Source organism: Octodon degus, unplaced genomic scaffold (assembly GCF_000260255.1).
Source record: "Octodon degus isolate 3935 unplaced genomic scaffold, OctDeg1.0 scaffold00279, whole genome shotgun sequence".
NCBI lineage: Eukaryota > Metazoa > Chordata > Mammalia > Rodentia > Octodontidae > Octodon > Octodon degus.
Genome location: NW_004524855.1, coordinates 483,542 through 498,139, shown reverse-complemented (window position 1 = coordinate 498,139; position 14,598 = coordinate 483,542). Strand labels below are relative to the sequence as shown.

At 54.8% G+C, this 14,598-nt stretch overlaps 4 protein-coding genes and 1 non-coding gene across 7 annotated transcripts in view; 2 read left to right on the top strand and 3 right to left on the bottom strand.

Moving 5' to 3' along the window:
- Ganab (glucosidase II alpha subunit) overlaps nucleotides 1-2,310 on the bottom strand; it is a 12,747-nt gene extending 10,437 nt beyond the window's left edge. For both annotated transcript variants that reach the window (XM_023707006.1, XM_023707007.1), the window contains exon 1: nucleotides 2,223-2,310. In XM_023707006.1, the coding sequence (XP_023562774.1) occupies nucleotides 2,223-2,263 (41 nt within the window). In that variant the 5' untranslated portion in view covers nucleotides 2,264-2,310. The remainder of the gene's footprint in view (nucleotides 1-2,222) is intronic.
- Nucleotides 2,311-2,474: 164 nt separating this feature from the next.
- Ints5 (integrator complex subunit 5) lies at nucleotides 2,475-7,654 on the bottom strand. Its single transcript, XM_004646710.3, has 2 exons — nucleotides 7,203-7,654; nucleotides 2,475-5,545 (listed from the first exon to the last, which is right to left on the bottom strand). Exons 1-2 carry the CDS (start codon nucleotides 7,280-7,282, stop codon nucleotides 2,599-2,601), a joined length of 3,027 nt encoding a protein of 1,008 aa, XP_004646767.1. The 5' UTR covers nucleotides 7,283-7,654; the 3' UTR covers nucleotides 2,475-2,598.
- Nucleotides 7,655-10,767: 3,113 nt separating this feature from the next.
- Nucleotides 10,768-12,357, bottom strand: CUNH11orf98 (chromosome unknown C11orf98 homolog). Of its 2 annotated transcripts, none has more exons than XM_023706992.1 (4): nucleotides 12,278-12,350; nucleotides 12,021-12,189; nucleotides 11,147-11,244; nucleotides 10,768-11,069 (listed from the first exon to the last, which is right to left on the bottom strand). In XM_023706992.1, the coding sequence occupies exons 1-4, from the start codon at nucleotides 12,309-12,311 to the stop codon at nucleotides 10,963-10,965; spliced, it is 408 nt and encodes a 135-aa protein (XP_023562760.1). In that variant the 5' UTR covers nucleotides 12,312-12,350; the 3' UTR covers nucleotides 10,768-10,962. The 2 variants fall into 2 exon arrangements, with proteins under 2 accessions (XP_023562760.1, XP_012368280.1); XM_012512826.2 differs by having other exon boundaries at nucleotides 10,771-11,069; nucleotides 12,065-12,189; nucleotides 12,273-12,357.
- A 57-nt stretch (nucleotides 12,358-12,414) lies between these two features.
- Cskmt (citrate synthase lysine methyltransferase) lies at nucleotides 12,415-14,523 on the top strand. The gene is made up of 3 exons (XM_023706991.1): nucleotides 12,415-12,506; nucleotides 12,760-13,028; nucleotides 13,851-14,523. The coding sequence occupies exons 2-3, from the start codon at nucleotides 12,965-12,967 to the stop codon at nucleotides 14,504-14,506; spliced, it is 720 nt and encodes a 239-aa protein (XP_023562759.1). The 5' UTR covers nucleotides 12,415-12,506; nucleotides 12,760-12,964; the 3' UTR covers nucleotides 14,507-14,523.
- Nucleotides 12,563-12,710, top strand: LOC111814195. The gene has a single exon (XR_002819244.1). It is a non-coding gene; the product is annotated as a small nucleolar RNA SNORA57 (small nucleolar RNA).
- Nucleotides 14,524-14,598: the final 75 nt, after the last annotated feature.

The window sequence follows — 14,598 nt, the reverse complement described above, 5'->3', positions numbered from 1 at the left end:
TAAACTTAGTTCTGCCTGACTCTGGACCCTCATACTTCAGTATGACACAAAGCAGAACTTGCTTTTCACAAGCAAGATGAACCCAAATGATACTCTCTGGGGACCAGCATCCCAACCAGTGTGCTACCAGGTGGAAGACAGGGACTAAAAATAAGTTTAAATTTAAATAAGTTAGTTTGAAGGACTTATTCATCCATTCTGAGTAAGCTTTAAACAGGTTCGTATTTTAAGTTTCTGTTAAGAAACACCTGTAAGGGGGCTGGAGAGATGGCTCAGTGGTCTAAAGCACCTACTTGGAACAAGCTTGGCAAAGCACAGGGACCGCGGTTCAATCCTCCAGCACCACATGCCAGCCAGCCAGCCGCACCCCCTGGTGGGCTGAGCTGGCCACACACACACACACACACACACACACACACACAAATAAATAAATGTTAAAAAAAAAAAAAGAAACACCAGTTCCACATGCCATGTGACCCCAGAATCCTGGTGCACCATGCCACCCCGTAACAGGGCACAGTGGCACCCGGCTGTAGTTAAAGGGCTGGGGAGACTGAGACAGGAGGATCACTGCCAGTCTGACCTGCATAGTGAAACCCTGTGTTCAATACATGCATGCACATATGCATACATACAAAGCTATAAAATGATGATGCTCTAACAGTAATCTCTTCACTTACTGTAGAAATATTTGATTAAAAAAAGAAAAGAAACACCTGTAGTGCTTACTAAATGCTTACCAAGTGAAAATCATCTTTCATTTTTTATTAGTTTTGCAATGCTGGGAACCAAACCCTGAGCCTGGACCCGCTACCACTGATATACTTTCCCAGACATTAACATGCATTTGAAACACTTCTGGTGACTGATGAGAAGCCCAAGGAGCACATTCTGAAAATTGTTTTCAAAAATGGGAGCAGGGAGGCTGGAGAGATGGCTCAGTGGAGTAAGTGCTTCCCTGGCAGGCACAAGGGCCTGAGTTCAATCCCTGGTTCTGCCAAAACAATAAAATAAATAAATAAAAGGGAGCAGAAGGAGATGGGTTCCTACGCAACATAACTACAATCCACAGCAAGACATGGGCAGGGCCTACTGTCCATACTATATTTAGCTTTAGCCTCAGCCTTCACCTGCTTGGAAGCTAAAGGTAAAGAAAATTACCAGAGAGCTGGGGATGTAGCTCAGTGGTAGAGCACTGACCTAACAGGAAGGAAGCCCTGGGTCCCATCCCCAGTACCACCCAAGAGAAAATTATCAGACCAGAGATCACAGAACACAACTCTCTGGTGCCAGAAAAATTTTGCAAGTCTAGCACTCCACACTAGGCCAGGCAGAGAAGCCAGAAATACAGAAGACACTGGTTAAATCAGCCAAACAGGAATAAGCGTCAGCAAACTAAGCAGAAAGGCACAAGCGCAGCTGCTGAGGAGTGTGGTGACCCCATCCAACTGCCCCAAGCAGAGTGACCAGAGGCTCAGGCAGCTGGACACCCTGGAGCCCTATGCTCTTGAGAAGGGTTCGCTGAGGTTCCAGAGCGGGGAGTTTCCAAATCATCCATCAGCTGCAACCTGTTGAAAGCTCTAGAACTCGGAGACCCCTTAAGCACCGCGAAAGGGACGAGCTGGAGGGCAAGCCATGCTCGTGGACCACTTCAGATCACAGGCCGCACAGGGCGAGCTCCAGACCCGGCCTTGGGCGCCGCTCCTCCCGGCGCACTGCCGAGCCCAGGGACCACTCTGTAGCGCTGATTTCAACCTGGCTACTTCGGTGTCAACAAACCCGAGGGCGCCAAATCCTTCGGTTGCGTGTCATATTTGGGCACGTCACTCCAGCGACTGTGAACCCGATTCCTGACGTGCCAGGCTAGAGCCCACGGGCGGAACACGCACGGGCAGGGCCAACAGATGCGGCAGGAACCGGTCGCGAGGTCACCACCGTTCCAGCCTACCGGCGACCCCGCCGCGCCGGAGATCGCGGAAGGCAGCACAGGCCGCCGCAGGTCCAGCGCCGAGGCCGGGCCAAACGCAGCATGGCTGCGGCCTTCGGACCCAAAGCAGAGCCGAACACAGAGGCCTCTCCGCGTGTGGTTCTACCGCTGGAGGCTGAGAAGCTCGAGGCCGCCTCCGGCAACAAGGGGCGCCCACGGGGGGAGCCCTACGGAAGGAAGCAGAGTGGGACCTGGGGGCTCTGGGGGCGTCGGGGAACGACCCTAGGCTCCTCACCGCCTCCTCCGCGCCGCCATTGCCGCCGCCGCCGCAGCCATCTTGCGCCGGGTTTCCTCCCTGACCCGGGGCCTCCGCCCCGCGCACAGCAAGCCACGTACCACAAGAGCCCGCCCCTTCCGGCCGCGCGATTGGCCTGGCGCGCCCCGCCGCCTTCGGCCCCATTGGCGGAGCGCACAACGACAAGGGGCGGAGCCCGAGGCCAAGACTGGTACCCGGGTGGGGCTTCGAGGCCCGGAGCAGTGCGGCTCCGCCCGCTCTCAGCATCACACTTGGGCCTGGAACTGTCTCAACTCGGCAAATTTTATTTAGAAAATACGGCAGGAAAGGAAATCGTGACAGCGCTCATCAAGCTTGGCACCTCGCCGGCACCTCGCTAGGGCGCCTGGAAGCGGCCGGAAAAGAGACCCAGACGGTCGACGCTGCGGTGCAACACGCTATGCAGGACCGCCAGGTGCACGCCGCCCGCGCCAGTGCCCTCCCTGGAGAAGTCGCGCACGAAGCGGCCGCGCTCCGGCTGGAAAGCAAACTTCTGGGGCAGTGGCCCGTGCTCACGCAAGAAGCCCCAGACGCTGAGCAGCAACAGCCGCACTTCGAAAGGGGCCAGGCGGCTGAACACCTCGTGCATGTTCCCCAGGGCCGGCGGCAGGAGGCTGCCCTCGGCCATGACGGACACCAGCGTGCAGGATGCTTGTAGGTGCCAAGGAGAGCCGGCAGTGTCGGGGTGGCGCGACGCTTCCCAGTGGCCGAGCAGCGCGGCCAGCAGACCGCGCAGGAGTACAGAGCAGTAGCACAGCGCTGGAGGTGCAGCCGCTACCAGCTTCAGCAGCTCAAAAAGCAAGGGTTGCTCGCGGAACCGGCGGCCAATGCGGAGGTCGCGCTCCACGGTGGCTCTGGCGTGCTCCTCCGGCGGCCAGGCCAACTCGGCGCCCGCAGCATCTGGACACACGCTCTCCACCAGGGTCACTGCCACTGCCTTGGCCGCCTCTGGACTCAAGGTGGGAGCTGCCCAGCAGCCCCCACATTCCACACCTCCCGGAGCCCTGCAGCAGTGCACCAGGAGGCTGAGGAGACTCTGGGTGTTGTACACCACTTCCTGCTGTTTCCGAGCCTGGATGGACTTGGGGGGCTTCAGACCTCGGCCTATGACTCCAGCGTGGAAAACAGACCAGATCCCTCCAGGCCCAGGCACAGCAGCTGTGTGCCGCCGGTTAGTGTCCAACAGGGAGGGCAAGGCCAGAGGAGCGGAGTCAGGGGACACAGACTCACTGTATCCATCCACCTCACCTCCAAACAGTTCTGCATTACCCCGATGCAAGGCACCTTCCACCAGCAGCTGCAGGACTGCCTTGAGCCCAGCTGGGGAGATCTGAGAAAGGCGGGTGAGAAGCTGGGAAGCAGAGGCCACTCCTGGAGGCCCATGCAGCCGCAGGGAGGCAAAGAACCGGTGCACCCCAGCCCTCACCAGTCCCAGGAGCTGTGAGGGGGACAGGGCTTCCACAGGAAAGGGACAGATGGCCAGGAGGGAGGCCGCAGCTCCAGCCACTTCCTCCTCAGGGTGGAGCAGAAGAGGAGCCAGGTCCGACAGGTGGGCAGATGCAGACTCCCCAAATCGGGCTCCTAGGGCTGCAGAGCCCTCCCCACCCTGCTGTTCCCACCCCACAAGCAGGGCCAAGTTGCGAAGGAAGCGGGCTGTGAAGGGAGGTTGCAGGGTCCCTGCATGAACCCGAGCCAGGCAGCTCCGAAAGGCCAGGGGCAGGAGGCCAGAGAGACTGACCACCAGCCCTGCATAAAGCTGTGTGGCCAAACTCAACTCCTCAGGGCTTCGAGCTCGGCTCAGCAGATGGCCCAAGGCCTCTGGTCCACAGCTGGGCCGGGTATAAACAGACAGCAGGCCCAGGAGCTGATGCTGCCAGAGGAAGCGCTTTCGCTCCAGCCGTAGAGTCTCTCCACACAGCTCTCCAAGGTGATTTCTTAGTGCATCTAGGAAGGGCACTGGGCGCGGGGATGGGGGTGGGCCGAGCACCCCATCTCCAGGGGCTCCTCCCCGGTGATGGACCAGTTTTTGAAGATGAAGCAGCAGCAGCTGGATCAGCCTGTCACAGGCCTCACGGACAGTGTCCGGCACGGCCAGGCCCTGGGTGGTGATGACTGAGGCAGGCATGGCTGTGTCCACAAGAAACTGCAGCAGGTGGTATGCACCTGCCCCGGAAGCCTGGCTCACCAGGTGCACAGCCAGGTTCAGCATGTTGTCCAGCTCCTCCCGAGGGAAGCCCTGCAGATGTTGCTGCAGCTGGCTCAGCACAGCTGGGGGCTTGAGGCAGTCCACGAGTTCACCAGAGACTGTGCCCAGCAGAGCTGGTGACATGACTGCCAACTGCAGGAGGAAGGGAACTGTGGCCTGAAGGGAAGGGTCCCCACTCCGGCACCCAGCGCCCCCTGCCAGGCTATCATGGAACATTCGAAGAAGCTCCCGCCGGATACTGTCTCCATGGCGGGAGGCCAAGTGCCCCAGGATGCCCACAACTGAGGCAATCTTAGGCACCCGTTTTTCCCCAGGGATGCCAGGAGATCCGGGGAAAGGGTCAGCAGAGGGAGTCTGAGAAGAGCTTCCACTACCACCAGCTCCCCCTCCAGCCCCTCCATGGACACAGAAGTCCTTAAGGCCACAGGAAAGCACACGGGAGATGATAGTACCAGGAAAAGAGGAGCCAATATGTGCCACCACCCAGTCAAAATGTGGGGAATGCTGGACAGAGGTGTCTAGCAATGCGTCCACACATGCATCTGGGCAGCTGCCAATGAGAGCTGAGAGGCACTGCACGTAGATGTCCATGAGTGTGCGAGTTGCCCTGCAGCCCATCCACAGCTGCAGTAGCTCATTGAGCGAGCCAGTGGCATGGGGCACACGCTGATGCTGGCCTGAGTAAGTGCTGCTCAGTTGTCCCATGAGGTCAATGGACCATGCACTAATCACAGGCGCCCAGGCCTTTGGGTTGGCCCGGATAAACTCAGACAGCACCTGCTGCACTTCCTGTACCACATCCTCAAGACCAGGTGCCCCAGTGGGGACATGGGAGGGTGGAGGTGGACGGAGATGAAGTGGACCTGCCACAGGGCTTTCATCTAGGGTGGCCAAGTAGGCCCGGACACTCTCATCAAAAACACCTCTCAAGTGGTCAAGCACAGCAGCCCGAGCTGGTGGCAGACAGCGGAGCAGGAGAAGACCACAGCGAGCATGTTCCCGGGCTGAGAGCTGGTGGCCCAAGATGGGGTCTATGCCGGTCAGAAAAGCCTTGATTTCCTGGGACAGCTCCTGAGCACTATAAAGAAGCAAATGAAGCACATTTAGCAAGTTATATTTTGGGGTTTTTTTGTTTGTTTGTTTTTGTCTTTTTGAGACAAAGTCTCACTATGCAGTTCAGGCTGGCCATGAGCTCACTTTGTAGCCCAGGCTGGTCTCGAACTTTCAGTAATCCTCCTGCCTCAGTCTCCTAAGTGCATCACCATGCCTGGTTATACTTAGCAAGTTATCAATCTGTGAGTTTTGATTTCCTTTCCTACAATAGAGATAACAATTAGAAAGCACTTGAATATCACACATAGTTGCTATTAATCAAAAATAAATGCTATTTTTGTTTCAATTACAATCATAATATCAATAGTAATTCCAGGGCCAGGGAGATAACTCAGTAGAGTAAGCACTTGCCTGGCAAGTGCAAGGACCTGAGTTATATCCCTGGTTCCACAAAAAAAAAAAAAAAAAGAAAGTAACTCCAGATAAGATAACCAGGTAAGAGCCAGGGAGATGGTTCAGTGGCATAGTGCCTGCCTGGCAAACACAAGCTTCTGAGTTTCCCAATAACATAAAAACAAAAAAGAGGTGACCAAGTATTTGATTCTGGTGCCTGCACCTGCTTAGTACCCACTCTGCACTGAGCTACACATCCAGCCTGGTCTGGTAATTCTTAAGTACTTTTTATGTATTTCAGACCTGAAAACAGCTTTACAGATTAAAAAAAAAAAAAGTCTAAGAAAAACTGTATGCTCTTTTTAAAAGAATAGGAATCACTTCTGTGAGCTTCAACGCTGAAAACACTTCCATTGAGGTGCCTCACATATGGGAAGTACTTAATAAATATTTGTTAAATTACGCTGCACGTGGTTGTGCACTCCTGTAATCCCAGCACTTGGGATGCTGCAACAGGAAGATCAAAAGGTCCAGCTCAGTCTGGGTAGTGTGGTGATTCAGCCCCTGCCTAGGGAGAAAAAAAGTTTTCTTTTTAAAAAAGCTATGGGTGCAGTTCGACGAAGACTCTGGGTTCAACCCCCAGTACCACCAGGTAAATACAATTTGTGTCTACATGTTTTAAAAACACCTTCCCAGCTTTATTGCACCCTCTCCCGCATACACAACACAGGCACCTCAGGAATCTCTTCATGGAAGGAAAACTCACGAGTGGTTCGTGAAGAGCGCGCCAACACCTGCTTCCTGCGCTGCGCGCGAATCCTCACCGCTCACCACTACCCACCCAGCACCCGCGGTGTGCGGGGAGCCGGGGCGACAGGGTAACACCTCCCACCCACCCACTCCCCAGCCAAAAGGTCGGTCCCAGCGGTTCTGAAGGCAGTGTCGCAGCAAGAGGCGTCCCACTTCCTCCTTTCGCCTTTCTGTCAGGAGACCGCATCCCCGGGGAATGACAGACTCTGGTCGCAACGTTCCTCTCGGGTTCCTCAAAAGAATTTTTTAAAATACAGAGTCCGAGAGAAAGAGGCTCGCAGGGCAGTCGGGTTTCTAGGCCTGAACCCCGGGCCTCCAAGGACCGAGCGCCCCGGTCCCTCGGGTGTGGGGAGACGGCGGCTACGGGCTCGGCGCGGAGGCGCGCGGGGTCCGGACGGGGTAAGAGCCCAGTCAGGCTCGGGGTCCTCCGGGAGGGCGGGGATCGGTTTGGGCTCGGCGGGACGCGAGGCTGTGGCTACCTGAGCGGCGCGGGGCCGTGTGCGGCCGGGGCAGGCGCTGGGGACCCCGGGGCCCCGGGAGGGTCGCACAGCGCGGACATCCCGAGCCCGCCCGGAGCCCGAGGCGCGAGCGACTGGGCGTAGGCTGCGCATGTGTGGACGGGAGACGCACAGGAAACCGCGCCGTGCCTCTGCAAAGTTGGTCCGGCCACGCTCGCGACCCCGGCACCTTGGTTCCGACCCTGTCCGCCGTCCGCCCTTTCCCGCAGCGATGCGCCGTGGGCCTTGGTTGATTGCCTCGCACCGGGAATGCAAACATACAGCTCACGAGCTTTGGGGAAATAAAGCCCCAGGCTGGAGAGGGGGTCAGCTGGACAGCGCGTGCTAGTGTGAGCAGGGTCCTCGGTTCAGTCCCGGCACCGCATAACCTGGCCAATGGGCCAAAACCCTGTAGAGAGCAAGTGAAGAAAGAGCTGCAGGGGCTGATAAGATGGCTCAGTGGTCTAAAGCACCTACTCAGAACAAGCTTAGCAAAGCACAAGGACCGCGGTTCGATCCCCCAGCACCACATGCCAGCCAGCCCCGCCCCCTGGGGGGCAGAGCTGGCCACACACACACACACACACACACACACACACACACACACAAATAAAATAAAAAAGAGCTGCCGACGAAAAGGACAGAATAAGGAGAAAATCGTGCCGAAAGTGACGCCGTGTCTCAAACAAAGTAAAAGATCAAGATGGTCTCCTAACGAGGAAAACAAGAATAAATATGGGAGCGTAGCTGCAGGACCCCTTGAAACAGGGGTCCGGGCTGGATAGCAAAAGGCCTCTGTCACGAAGCAGCCGGGGAAGATCAGGTCCGGTTCCATTCTTTTCAGTTCTACTCCTTTGTCTCCTCTCTTTTCTTTCTTTTTGAGGGGGGCACACCGAGAAACTCAGAAAGCAAGCTCTGTGCCGCTCAGCTATATCCCTGGCAACTAACCCTAACCCTAACCCTTTTTAAGTCTTGGTTTCATAGCTCAAGCCGAGTCCTCATAATTTGGGTGACTTGGTCCCCATGGGATGAACCCTCATTGCCCAAAGAACAAACTAAGATAAACTGGAATCCAAAGACCCTAAATGATGCAGATTTCTCCTGTTGGTGTCCTCAATCCTGAGTGATGAGACAAACACTCCCTTAGTTATTATGAGTATTCTTAATGTATTTGGTTGTTGCAGGGTCTCACTACACAGCTGGGACTCATGGTAATCCTGCTTTCAGCCTCCGCAGGGCTGGGATTACAGGTACTCGCCACTACTTCCAGACTCTGTAGCCCACTCAGCCCACCCTGGGGGCGGGGCTGGCGCAGCAAGTAATGCTGGGAAACGTTGCCACAGTTCCTGCTCTTGGCTCAGCAGGTGCTTTAGTCAGCTGTGCTATCTCACCAGCCCCTATTTATTTTTATTTTTTATTTTATTTTATTTTTGCGGAACTGGGGATTGAACTCAGGCCCTTGCGCTTGGCAGGGAAGCACTTATTCCACGGTGCCATCTCCCCGGTCCCATTCCTATTTATTTTTAAATATTTATTTGGTGCCAAGTCTCACTTCGCTGCTGAGAGTGGTAGCGATTCTCCTGTCTCAGCCTCACCAGACCCAGGATTATAGGCATGCAACCACCACGCCTGGTTTCAGTGGCAGGCTTGGCACAGGGCTGACATAGCATGAGATACAGGGCGAATGAACCCTGGTACTTGTGCTTGCCAGGCAGGCACTTACACTGCCGAGCTATCTACTGGGCCCTTGTTTTGTTTTGTTTTGACAGATCTCACTATAAAGTTCAGGCTGGTCTTTGTATTTGTTATGTGACCCAGGAGGACCTCAAACTCGGTAGTCCTCCTGCCTCAGCCTCTCACAGGTGTGTACTACCACGCCTGGTTTTGTGCTATTTTATTTACCTGTTCAGCATCTGTGGTCCCAATCGTTTCAGCAAAAACTTTTACTTGGTGGGGAGGGGCATTTTTTGAGCCAGTATCTTGCTATGTAGTTCAAATTAGCCATGGGGCTGGGGAGATAGCTCAGTAGAATAAGTGCTTGCCCGGTAAGTGCAATGTCCTGAATTTAATCCTCAGTACCACAAAAAAAAAAAAAAAAAGCCTTGAGCGCATGATCCTCCTACCCCAGCCTCCAAATGCTGGGATTACAGTTGTGTCCCACCACACCTAGTTCCAGCAAAAACCAATTTTATGTCTCTACCTCAGAAAAAATCACAAACTGTGATTTTGATGAGTGACACATTGAGGGCTCGGGGTCTATCTGTCCTCTGTTCTGTGTCTGGGGTATGCCTCAGTCAACAATTTTTTGATTAACCAGAGGCAAGAGTGACAGAGGGTAGGTACCAAATATGCTTTTATTTATATTTTAGGGAAGGGTCTACAGGGTGTCACTACTAGATTGGACTCAGTGATCCGCCTGTTTACAGCCTCCCAAGAGCTGGGATTACAGGTGCATGCCAGCACACCCAGGTACGGTGTCAGCACTGCAGGGCCAGGGATCAAACCTCTAGCCCCTGCACCTGCTTGCAGGTGCTTCAATCTGCTGAGCTATCTGGCTGGCCCTTATATCTATCTTTGATAGGGTCTCCCTGTTGTAGTCTAGGCTGCCCTTCAAGGCGATCCTTCTGCCTCAACCTCCTTAGTGCAGTAATTAAAAGATGTATGCCACCACACTCAACTAAATACGCTTTTTGTTTTTTGAATATGCTTTTAAGAAATTGTGCTTGAAAGGCTAAAATAGCCTGTTGTCACTTATGGCTCTTTGTTCCTAAATTTTAGAAGTTCAATCACTTACAAAGTGCTCCTACAGCTTACTCATAAGCACTGTCCTAATTCTAGGGGGTAAACACGAGACACAGCTTCTGGCTACATGTGAAGGCATGAACATGTAGTCCGTCATTCTGGAGGACCAGGCAGGAGGATCACTTCAGCCTGAGCTTCATTAAGACCAGCTGTTCCCAGGCTGGCCTCCAACTGCCGTATTTCCTGCCTGAGCCTCCCTGATGATGGAGTTACAGATGTAACTTTTGTGTTCAGTACTGCAGATTGAACCCAGAGCCTTTCTACTGAGCCCCATCTCCAGCCTCCATTTATTTATTTTTTTTTGGCAGAACCAGGAAAAAAAAAATGGAAACTTAGAAGTCACTCACTGGAGAGAACAGGAAGGCTGGCTCCTTGCCTCTGCTAAACAGGCTATGTGGGTCTATTCTCCACTCACCCTGGCTCCCTTCACAGCCAACCCACTTCTGCATTTAACCACACATACACACAGAGATTGCAGCTCCTGAGGTATTTATCTCATTCACTCATTCATTCAACAGGGCCTCCCTATAGAGTTGAGGCTGGCCTTGAATTCCAGGCTATCCTCCTGCCTCAGCCTCCCGAGTGCTGGGATGACAGATGTGCCAACCATACATGGCCCTTAGGCTTTATTTTATTTTAGGGGGAACCGGGGATTGAACTTAAGCCCTTGCACTTGCCAGGGAAGCGCTTATTCCACTGAGCCATCTCCCTGACCCTCTTAGGCTTTATTACAAATGGAGTCAACTGCTCCTGAGTTCTCTCTGCAACCTTGCTTCTGTGCCCTCTTCCAACACACCCCTCTGAGAAGCAAGCTCCTTTAATCATTACAGAGAGGGAATCCAGGAGAGTGGAGGAGAAAATGAATGGTCTCTCCAAAGTCCTTGAAACCACCACCCAACCTTCTGCTGCAGGTGGACATGTTCTGCTAGAAGTGAAGAGTTCAGCTCTCATCCTCCAGGGCCTTCATGTCAACGTCTTGGGGAGCTTTCATCTTCTGTGGCTCGAGCTGTGGCTTACTAGTCCGGGCTGGCCTTGAGGGCGCTTCCACTGCACAGAGGAAAGAGGTGGCACTGAAGAACCCAGGACCCAAGGCTCAACAGCCTGGCGCTGTGGCCCTGCCTCACCTTCCATTGCTGCCTTCTCCTTCTGGGCCAGCCGAATCTGCTGCAAGAGCTTCCTGCGCTTCTTCCCCGACAGCGTGATGTTGGCCCGGGTACTGGACCTGAAAGGCAGAAGGAACAAACTCAAGCCTTGAGTGTCACCAAGTGCTCCTGGGTACTGCCGGAATCTCTGGCTCAGATCACTACAGCTGCACCAATGTGGGCCCTCCAGATGTGAGGTGGAATTTCTAAGACTTGGAACAGAAAGGCTTTTTAATTCAAAAGACTAAAAGTTAAAGTACTTAACGCTACCCGGAAAATAAGATTTCAGTGGCATAAGCAGCAAGGGTAAGGTCCTGATTTTGATCCCCGGTACAGCCCCAAAAAAACAGTACTTAACTTTGTTTTTGTGGTACTGAGGATTGAACTCAGGACCTTGTGCTTGCCAGGCAAGTGTTTATGCTGCTTAGCTATATCCCAGAACTTAACTTTAGACGTTAGAGTTTATTCGATAATAACACTACAAATGTTTATAAGAAGCCGGTGAAAAGATGGAAAAGTAATTGGAGGGCACACAGGCGCCTTGACACCTGAATGCAAAACCCTATGTTTAACCTTTGGGAAAATTCACCGGAGTACACACTTACGCGTGCGCTTTTCCGTATGAAAACACAAGTTTACTCATAAAACTACAAATAAAAGTGGTGTGGTGGTGAACCCCTGTGAGTCCCAGCACTGTAGGAGGCTGAAACAAGATCTCAAGTTTGCGCCCGGCCTTGGCATCCTGGCGACGTGGAGAGACCCTGTATCAGAATTAAACATAAACAGGGGCTCGCGGTACAACTCGGTGCGAAGGTTCGACCCTAACGCAGGGAAGAAGCCCAGCGCGCGAGCTGACCTGGTGTGTGTGGGACGCGCCGCCCGGATTCGACCCCGACTCACGCGCGCTTCCGCAGATGGTGCCGCGTGGTCAGCCCCGCGTCCGCCACGGCCCCGAGCACCCTGCGCCGCGCCCGCCGCGCCCGGCCCAGCACCCGCCGGCGCTTGAACAGCTTCCTTTTCAGCTCCTGCAGGGAGGGGGAGAGAGAGAGAGGGTGAGCGCCGCCGCCGCCGCCGCCGCCGGAAGCCTGTCCCCAGGCAGCCCCGTCACCGTGCGCGGCCGGTTGATCTTCCCGCCCGGAGGCGCCATGGCCGCTTCCGTTGCGCCCCGCCGCCGGCTGCGCTTCCGCCCGGGCCTGCGCAGTCCCGCCCCGCCGCCGGCTGCGCTTCCGCCCAGGCCTGCGAAGTCCCGCCCCCGGCCCCGCTGAACCAATCCCAGCCGGGGACGGTGACTATATAAGGCGGCCGCAGCGCCTGGCGGCCCTCGGAGCGCCGCGTGGAGAGGGTATGTTCTGCGTTCGTTCAGCTGGAGGGAGGCCGGGCGGAACTTCCGAGAGTGATCCTCCATTTCTTGGCGGGGAGCGGGCGTGCAGTCCCGTTCCCCGTAATGTACGGAGGCAGAAAAAGGGGCTCTCGCCCTCACGGCGTCATGTCTTCGGTGCTGGCGACGTCCCGTTCGCCGGTTCTATCCTCTAGCGCCGCGACAGGCCCTGCAGCGGGACCCAGGGAGCGGGTGCTCACATCTTCTTTGGTTTCAGGTCCGCGGACGCCGGCCTGGGAGCTGGATTTACTGAATTTTCCTTCATGTGACCTTGGCAACCAGTAAAGACTGCTGGTGCTGGAGCCTGGGTCTGCGTTTTTATTTCCGAGGCCGCGATACTGCACGCGCTTCGCCACGGCGCGGAGTCTGCAGACCTTCCCGGACGTTAGATCCTCTCCGTGCTGCGACCGCAGAGCTTTCTGATGGCTGTGCTGCGCCGGCTGCTGCGGGTGCCACCCCTACAGGCCTGGGCGAGTGCCTCAGAGGGTAGGGAGGGTGCGCGGGCAGGCGGGCAGGCTCCTCACCATCTCGGGACCTTAATCCTCTGAAGCCTTTGCCACTTGGAAACAACCCGAGGGCCAGGGAAGATAGCTCAGCGGTCAAGCTGAAGAGCCCAGGTTCGATCCCCAGTACCACATTCCGTTGTACCCTGAAACCAGCCTTGGTGGTGCATGCCTGTAATCCCAGCGCCAGGGAGCCTGAGCTGTTAGTGAGACCTTGTACTAAATATTTTTTATGCATCTATTTATTTATTTATTTATTTTGCAGAACCAGGGTTTGAACTCAGACCTTTGCACTTGCTGGGCAAGTGCTTATTCTACTGAGCTATCTACCCGGTCCTTTAAATAACATTTTCTTTAAAGGGCTGGCAAGGTAGCTCAGCAGATTAAGAGCTTGCTTAGGTAAGCTCAGGGTCACCGCATGCCATACTGTCCCTGCCCCCCCAGCACGCTGTGGCGGCACATGCCTATAATCCCAGCAATAGAGAGGTAGAAAACAGCATCACTAGAGACCAGGCTGCATAGTGAGACCTTGCACAAAAGTAAAACCCTAAAGGGCCAGGGATATAGATCAGCAGCAAAGTGCCAGCCTGGCAAATGCAAGGTCCTGAGTTCAGGCTCAGTACTGGGGGAAAAAAAGTGCACCAGTGACATCCCATGCCCAGTCTCAGTCGCTGTCTTAGAGGGACCAGCACAGCTCGCTGAGGGTCAAGGGGATCAAGCCCCACTCCCTGAGAGTAAGCAACACTTCAATCTGCTGACCTATCTGGCTGGACCTATGCCTGGTGACATATTCTCCACCCCACAGGCTCTTTGGCCACTAGCTGCCTGGCAGACCGCTGTCTCTGGGACCGAGTACATGCCCAGCAACGTCCAAGCAATGTCCCCACGTTCGACTGGTTCTTCGGATATGAGGAAGTCCAGGGATTCCTCCTTCCACTCCTGCAGGAGAGCAGGTTTGCCTGTCTACCTAGAGTGCTAGATGTGGGTTGTGGGACCTCAGGACTGTGTGTGGGCCTCTACACCCAATCTCCACATCCGGTCGATGTACTAGGTGTGGACTTCTCTCCTGTGGCAGTGGCACACATGAACAGCCTGCTGGAGGGTGGCCAAGGCCAGATGCCCCTGTCACCAGGACACCCCAAGTCCCACCTCTGCTTTAGGCAAGCCAACGCCTTGAACCTGGTACGTGTAGCTCCCTCTGGCTCCTTCCAGCTCCTGCTGGACAAAGGCACCTGGGATGCAGTGGCCCGAGGTGGGCCACCTGGGGCTCACCAGATGCTGTTGGAATGCCTCAGGGTCCTGAGCCCCCAGGGAACGCTCGTGCAGTTCTCAGATGAGGACCCAGATGTGAGGCTGCCCTACCTGGAGCAAACGTGCCAGGGCCGAACTGTGACTGTGCAGCAGTTGGGACCTTTTGGGGGCATCACCTATTTTGCTTATTTGGTTAAAGACATTCATTAAAGATACCTTAGTCCTGACTCATGTTTTCTTTTTTTTCTTTTTTTTTTAATAAATCTCGTCCTTTATTTTATTTTTTTACTTTCATTTTTATT

What these genes read in the sequence shown, in the direction of transcription:
- CUNH11orf98 (XM_023706992.1), bottom strand. Translation starts at nt 12,311, where the DNA reads ATGGCGCCTCCGGGCGGGAAGATCAACCGGCCGC. An exon ending in CGGGAAGATCAACCGGCCGC is followed by an intron (nt 12,190 to 12,277) that starts GCACGGTGACGG and finishes CCCTCCCTGCAG; the next exon opens with GAGCTGAAAAGGAAGCTGTT. An exon ending in GGAGAAGGCAGCAATGGAAG is followed by an intron (nt 11,070 to 11,146) that starts GTGAGGCAGGGC and finishes TCCTCTGTGCAG; the next exon opens with TGGAAGCGCCCTCAAGGCCA.
- Cskmt (XM_023706991.1), top strand. Translation starts at nt 12,965, where the DNA reads ATGGCTGTGCTGCGCCGGCTGCTGCGGGTGCCACCCCTACAGGCCTGG. An exon ending in CTGGGCGAGTGCCTCAGAGG is followed by an intron (nt 13,029 to 13,850) that starts GTAGGGAGGGTG and finishes TCCACCCCACAG; the next exon opens with GCTCTTTGGCCACTAGCTGC.
- Ints5 (XM_004646710.3), bottom strand. Translation starts at nt 7,282, where the DNA reads ATGTCCGCGCTGTGCGACCCTCCCGGGGCCCCGGGGTCCCCAGCGCCT. An exon ending in CACGGCCCCGCGCCGCTCAG is followed by an intron (nt 5,546 to 7,202) that starts GTAGCCACAGCC and finishes GCTTCTTTATAG; the next exon opens with TGCTCAGGAGCTGTCCCAGG.